Source organism: Cervus canadensis, chromosome 4 (genome assembly GCF_019320065.1).
Source record: "Cervus canadensis isolate Bull #8, Minnesota chromosome 4, ASM1932006v1, whole genome shotgun sequence".
NCBI lineage: Eukaryota > Metazoa > Chordata > Mammalia > Artiodactyla > Cervidae > Cervus > Cervus canadensis.
In genome coordinates, this window is record NC_057389.1 from 64,695,822 (window position 1) to 64,702,792 (window position 6,971).

Genomic DNA, 6,971 nt, shown 5'->3' on the forward strand with positions numbered 1-6,971 from the left:
TCTTCTCCACTTTCATCAAGAGACTCTTTCATTCTTCTTTGCTTTCTCCCATAAAGGTGGTGTCATCTGTGTATCTGAAGTTATTGATATTTCTCCCGGCAATCTTGATCCCAGCTTGTGCTTCATCCAGCCTGGCATTTCACATGATGTACTCTGCATATACGATAAATAAGCAGTGTGACAATATACAGCCTTGACCTACTCCTTTCCCAATTTGAAACCAGCCTGTTGTTCCATGACTGATTCTAACTGTTTCTTCTTGACCTGCATACAGATTTCTCAGGAGGTAGGTAAGGTGGTCTGGTATTCCCATCTCTGTAAGAATGTTCCACAGTTTGTCGTAATCCACACAAAGGCTTTGACGTAGTCAATAAAGCTGAAGTTGATGTTTTTCTGGAACTCACTTGCTTTTTCGATGATCCAATGGATGTTGGCAATTTGATCTCTGGTTCCTCTGCCTTTATTATATCCAGCTTGAACATCTGGAAGTTCACGGGTCACATACTGTTAACCTGTACTGTTGAAGACTGGCTTGGAGGATGCTTGGAGGATGCTTTGTTAGGCAGTGAAAGAAGCCAGCATTGGACCCTACGCCCACCCTTTGTGCTTCTAGGCCCTGCGCGAGGAGGCTGATGTTGCTTCCTTCCTCATTCTGGTCCACTACCCCACTTCAACTTGCTCAGTCTTGTCCAACTCTTTGGGACCTAATGGACTATACTGTCCAAGGAATTCTCTAGGTTAGAATACTGGAGTGGGTAGTCTTTCCCTTCTCCAGGGGATCTTCCCAACCCAGGGATCGAACCCAGGTCTCCTGCATTGCAGGCGGATTCTTTACCAGCTGAGCCACAAGGGAAGCCCAAGGGAAGCCCAAGGGAAGCCCAAGAATACTGGAGTGGGTAGCCTATCCCTTCTCCAGGGGCTCTTCCCGGCCCAGGAATCGAACCGGGGTCTCCTGCATTGCAGGTGGATTCTTTACCAACTGAGCTATCAGGGATGCCCCACCCATTCTGGTCCAGAGGTACCGAAACTCTCTCGGGCGTGGCCCCTTTAAAGGGGGGCGGGGGTGGCTTCGCGGCGGGCGGGAACCCGAGAAGGCCGGAAGTGCGCCTCACGTGCCTACAGGGCGGGCCCGCCGGCCGACCGGAAGCGGAAGTGGCCTCTCGGCCGCTGTGGCGGCTGAGTATCGCGACCAGGTGGAGTTTCTCCTGGAACCTTGTCTTGAGTGGAGCCGGACACTGAAGCCCCAGACAGCGTGCTGTTCCGCCTTGGGAGGAACGAGGCAGTACCGGCTTCGCCGGGAGCGGGGCTCCGGAGCGTGTGTAGGAGTTTGCTGGGTGGCAAGAACTGCGCGGTCAACGCTCTTTTTTCCAGCCTGCAGGGATGGGCTCCAAGGCCAAGAAGCGCGTGGTGCTGCCCACCCGCCCGGCGCCCCCCACGGTAGAGCAGATCCTGGAGGACGTGCGGGGGGCGCCCGCCGAGGACCCGGTCTTCACCGCACTGGCTCGGGAAGGTAGGGGGAGCCCGGGTCGTGCAGGGGAGGGGCAGTCCCGAGACCCCAGCAAAAAGGGAAGCACCTGGCTGCTTTTGAGACGCACTGGCAGAGTTAAGTTGTCAGGACAGAGACTGTCTGGCCCTACAGTGCCCCAAATACTTAGGTCTGGCCTTTTGCAGAGAAAGAGTGTCCACCCCTTGTTCAGAAGATAAACGGAAAACAGTGACTGCAGGGTCCGACATACAGTTGTAGTCTGAATACTGTGTTCTCTATGAGGTTCGTTTATTCGTTCAACCTTATTGAGAACCTCTTATGGGCCAGGTTCTATTCTAATCATTGAGGTGGTGAGGTGATATCTGAACGTTGAAAGTCCTTGGGATTTCCCTGTCTGTCCAGCGCTTAGGACTCTGCGATTCCACTGCAGGGGGCATGGGTTCAATCCCTGGTCGGGGAGCTAAGATCCTACGTACCACGTGGCACAGCCAAGAAAAGGGAAAAAAAAAAAGATGAAAGTGCCTGTCCTCAGGCCATTCTAGTGAGTAGAGAGGATCAGTATAAGGCTTGTGGAATATCAGAAGGTGAGAAACACATTGGGACTTTTTTGGGGGGTTCTCTTTGTGTCTTTTTGTTTTCTTTAAATTATAGTTGGTTTACAATGTTAATTTCTGTTTTATAGCAGAGTTACTCAGTTACACATACTCATTCTTTTCCGTTATAGTTTATCACAGGATATTGAAAATCCTGTGCTATACAGTAGGACCTTGTTGTTGATCCGTCCTGTATATAATAGTTTGCGTATGGTTATCCAAAACTCCTAGTCATTCTTTCCACTATCCCCCTTCCCCTTTGTGTTTGTTGTTCAGCCGCTCAGTCGTGTCCAACTCTTTGTGACCTCATGGACTGCAGCAGGCCAGGCTTCCCTGTCCTTCACCATCTCCCAGAGTTTGCTGAAACTCATGTCCATTGAGTTGCTAATGCCATCCAACCATCTGATCCTCTGTTGCCCCTTTCTCCTCTTGCACGAAATCTTTCCCAGCATCAGGGTCTTTTCCAATGAGTCGGGTCTTTTCCAGTGAGTCGGCTCTTTGCATCAGGTGGCCAAAGTTTGGAGGTTCAGCATCAGTCCTTCCAGTGAATATTCAGGGTTGATTTCCTTGCTGTCCCTCCCCTTTGGCAACCACAAGTCTTTTCTCTATGTCTGAGTCTGTTTCTGTTTCATAGATAAGTTCATTTGCATTATATTTTAGATTCCACAAATAAGTGACATCATACAGTATTTCTCTCTTTCTGACTTCCTTCATTTAGTATGGTAATCTCTAGTTGCATCCATGTTGCTGCAAGTGACAATATTTTTGTGCTTTTTCACTGCTGAGTAGTAATCCATTGTGTGTATATACACCATATCCTTTTTTTTTCTTACCATACCCTTTTTATTTCTCTTTATCCATTTATCTGTCAGTGGACATTTAGCTTGCTTCCATGTCTTGGCTGTTGTAACTAGTGCTTCAGTGAACATTGGGGTGCATGTTCTTTTGAATTATGGTTTCATCTGGATTTATTTGCACAGGAGTGGGATTGCTGAATCATATGGTACCTCTGTTTTTAGTTTTTTTGAGGAACTTCTGTGCTGTTTTCACGGTGGCTGCAGTAGCTTATATTCCCACCAACAGTGTAGGAGTGTTTACTGTTCTCTCCACCCTCCCCAGCATTTGTTATTTGTAGAGTTTTGGTTTGTTTTTGTTTTTTTTAATATTTATTTATTTGACTGTGCCAGGTCTTTGTTGTGTCATGCGAACTCTTAGTTGCAGCATGTGGGATCTAGTTCCCTGACCAGGGTTTGAACCTCAACCCCCTGCATTAGGAGCATGGCATTTTAGTCAGTGGACTACCAGGGAAGTCCAGTTTTTAATGTACAGTTTTTAATGATGGCCATACTGACCTGTAGGAGGTGGTACCTCATTGTGGTTTTTGATTTGCCTTTCTCCGATAATTAGCAATGCTGAGCATTTTTTCGTGTGATTCTTGACCATTTGTATGTCTTCTTTGGAGAAATGTCTATGTAGGTCTTTGGCCCATTTTTCAACTGGGTTGTTTTGTTTATTGATATTGAGTTGTATGAGCTGTTTGTATGTTTTGGAAATCAAGCCCTTGTCAGTCACATCATTTGCAATTATTTTCTCCCAGTCTGTAGGCTGCTGGTTTCCTTTGTTGGGCAAAAGCTTGTGAGTGTGATTGGGTCCTATTTGTTTGTTTTTGCTTCTATTTCTGTTGCCTTGGGAGACTGACCTAAAAAAACATAGGTAAGATCTATGTCAGAATGTTATGCCTGTGGTCTCCTCTAGGAGTTTTATGGTGTCATGTCTTATATTTAGGCCTTTAAGCCATTCTGGGTTTATTTTTGTGTAGGGTATGAGAGAGGGTTCTAACTTCATTGACTTACATGTGGCTGTCGGACAATTTGTTTTTAAATTAAGTAACAGTAAAAATTCTATTCTTTGCTGCACATGACCACATTTTACAGGCTCAGGAGATCCTTGTTGTTGCTGCTGTGCTGGGGTGCTCAGCTGGGGATGTTTCTGTCGCCTGGAACGTTGTGTTGGATGGGGCCGCCTGAGGAACCACAGCACCTATTTATCCACAGCCCACAGCTGGGTCTTTGGTGGCTGCTTGAGCCCCAGCTTAAGGATCACAGGCCTAGGTCCCCAGCACTTGGAGGTTGGGGCCATGAGGCGTGGCCAGTGCTGGGGCCATTCATGGAGCAGGGGGCTTCCCCTGCTGGCCTGTGTCCGCCTCTGTGTGCACCTGCACTGTCTGGCCTTTCCCACCTTGGTGTTAGGCAGGTGGTAAAGTGACTTGAATCAAATGCAGAGGTTCTGGCCAGTTTGTGGACAAGGGGACCAGGCAGAGCAAGGAGGACCTTGATGTGTGTCCATGTGACCCTGGAGCCTGTGCCTTTTCTGTCCTGACTCCCCCCCTCTCCTGTACCCTTTAGGAAGTGTGGTCACTGGGAAGTGTGCGTCCTGGCCTCTTCCCATCTCCCTGAGTGCTCAGAGTGCTGGTGAGAGCCATTGTGCTCTGTGATCAGGGTCAGAGCCCTTTCCAGGAGCCAGGACCCACCCCTTGGAGGGACTGTGGGTCAGTGGAATCCAGCCTTTCCTGTGACCTGTCCCCTCTAGTCCATTGTTTTCTCTGGAGGGTAAACTGAGTCCTCTGGTTAACGGGCAGTGATGCTGCCGTATCCTATCCATAGACGCCTTGGGCCCCTCTGGGAGGGCCGAGGACGCCGAGGCCCAGCAAGAGCAACTCTACCTCCAGAGCCGGATCTATGTGGCCATGAACCAGCGGCTGCAGCAGGCGGGTGCCCAGTTGGGGCAGAAGCGTGCAGACCTGCAGCAGGCGGGCGAGGAGCTGGAGCGGGACATCAGCCAGGTGGGCCAAGTGGCTCTGCCTGGCACAGCAGCCGCCTCCTTGGGGTAACCCCGCCCACCAGAACCTCGGGTCCTCCACTCAGCATCTGGCCTGGCACACCTCACCTGACACCTGGCCCCTGGGTCCCAGAAGATTTCTGGCTCTCTGTTCTGCAGCCTAGGTATGCCCTGGCACCCAGAGACCCCAGGGGACACAGCCTGCCCAGTCGGTGTGGGGCCTCACTGGACACAGACCCCTCCCTGAGGATGGGATCCAGGTTGTGCACAGGCCTCTTGCCCTGAGGAGCCCAGACTGGACTTCCTTCAAGGCCCGGGGTCCAGGACCGTCAATCCATCCTCCCTTCCCTTCCTCTGGCGACCCTGCTTCACTGACCAATCAGACTGAGCTGGTGGGACCCACCCCTCTGGTTCTGCCATCCCCATGTGAATTGAGGGGGGCCCAGAGGTTCCAGGAGAGTGTGGGGGTGTTCAGTGTCCTCCCCAGCCCATAGTGGCTGTGGTTGTGTGAGGAGCAGTAGCTCTCAGGGTGAGTGCCACCTCTTGGGGCCCCTGGCTCCCCATCTTGGACCTGGGTGCTCCCCCAGGGCAGGCTCTTATCTGTCTGTCACCTGTGGGATTCAGTCACATGGGGATACTGTGAGAGGACGTGGTAGTCAGTCTCCACCCCGGCTTTCACCCAGTGCCCTTCCTCTTTCCACCTTCACCCGCAGATAGGTGGGCGGTGGGCCAGGTGAGGACCGTGAAAAGGGCTTTCACCCTAAAAAACCAGTCCCGTGAAGACCAGAGCAGCAGACCAGTAGGAGGTGGTGAGCCCACTGAGCGCCTCCGACGACAGTCCCCCCATGGGCCCCTCCTTTCCAGGGTCCCAAAAGCTCAGGGCGGCGCTGGGACTCCGCAAAGCAGACGAGGGAGACCTCGCATATCCCAGGAGGAAAAGGTGTCTTCTTCACACCTAGAGACTCTAAAACTGGAAACTTGGGGGCCCAGGTGTTGAGAGAGTGTGGATGCAGCCCCAGTAGCAGCAGTGGACACCGAGCAGCCTCCTCATCCAAGGGAGGGCACTCTTGCACACAACAAACCCTGTGTCAAACTCAAGTACACTTGGTTGTGGGGAGTGAGGCTGTGCAGGCAGCACATGGACCCGGATGGAAGGCCTGCAAAGCCCCCTCCTGACCCCCACCTTGCTTCACCCCTCTGGAGACTAAGGCGCAGGCAGTTGGAGCGCGATTCAACAGCTGTTTATTAAAGGTGCAGTGAGACGCCTGGCTCTGCGGCCTCTTTCCGCCAGGTGATGGCTTTATGGGTGGGGGCTGTACGTATTTACAGGTGTCCTGGGGCACCTGGGATGGAGACGCGGGGAGGGGGACAAGCCAAGACAACCAGGCTCAGGCTGCGGCAGCGTGGTGAGGTAGTGCCCCAAAGTCAGCACCCAGCTCGTGGTGTCCATCTCCTCTGGGCTGAGGTCTGGCCTGGGTGCCCTATGTCTCTTGGGTCAGGGCTTCACAGGAGTGTTTGGGGTCCTCGGACTTTGTTCCTCCAAGCTCTGGCCTCAGGCTGATTGTCCAGCAATGGCCAGCACTGCCTCCTCCAGGAAGCCACTCTAATCAGGGTCTCGGGCTCCCACCAGCCCAACGGCTGCGTGGGCCGCTGCTGTGATGGATCAAGGTGGCAGGGTGAGCGCTGGACAGGATGGGATGGCTCGGGCCCTGCCCCTGCCTGTAGAGAGAATGGCTAGGGGCAGCCAGCCTGGACGGTCCTCTGCCACCAGTCATGGCAGCCGACATGCTCAACCCAGAGGTAGCTCTGGGAATTCTCCCCACGGCCCACGTGGGGAAGCAGGCATGCAGCTGCCAGAGCACAGCCTGGGACTCAGTACGGGGGCTTCCACTCCAGGCCCCCACAGCTTGGCAAGCTGGCAGCATTCCATTTCCAGGGGTGGCTCGCCTATGATGATGGGGTGCAGCATTCTGCAGCCCCTCCCCCCCATTTGAGAAGGAGCTCAGAAGGCCACTCCCTCCTCCCCTCCTGGCTACTGACAGGATGGGAGCAGC

At 52.8% G+C, this 6,971-nt stretch overlaps 1 protein-coding gene across 1 annotated transcript; it reads left to right on the plus strand.

The window, feature by feature from the left end:
• The first annotated feature begins 1,138 nt into the window (after positions 1–1,138).
• C4H19orf25 (chromosome 4 C19orf25 homolog) lies at positions 1,139–6,179 on the plus strand. Its single transcript, XM_043465593.1, has 2 exons — positions 1,139–1,510; positions 4,743–6,179. The coding sequence occupies exons 1-2, from the start codon at positions 1,381–1,383 to the stop codon at positions 4,967–4,969; spliced, it is 357 nt and encodes a 118-aa protein (XP_043321528.1). The 5' UTR covers positions 1,139–1,380; the 3' UTR covers positions 4,970–6,179.
• The last annotated feature ends 792 nt before the right edge of the window (positions 6,180–6,971 follow it).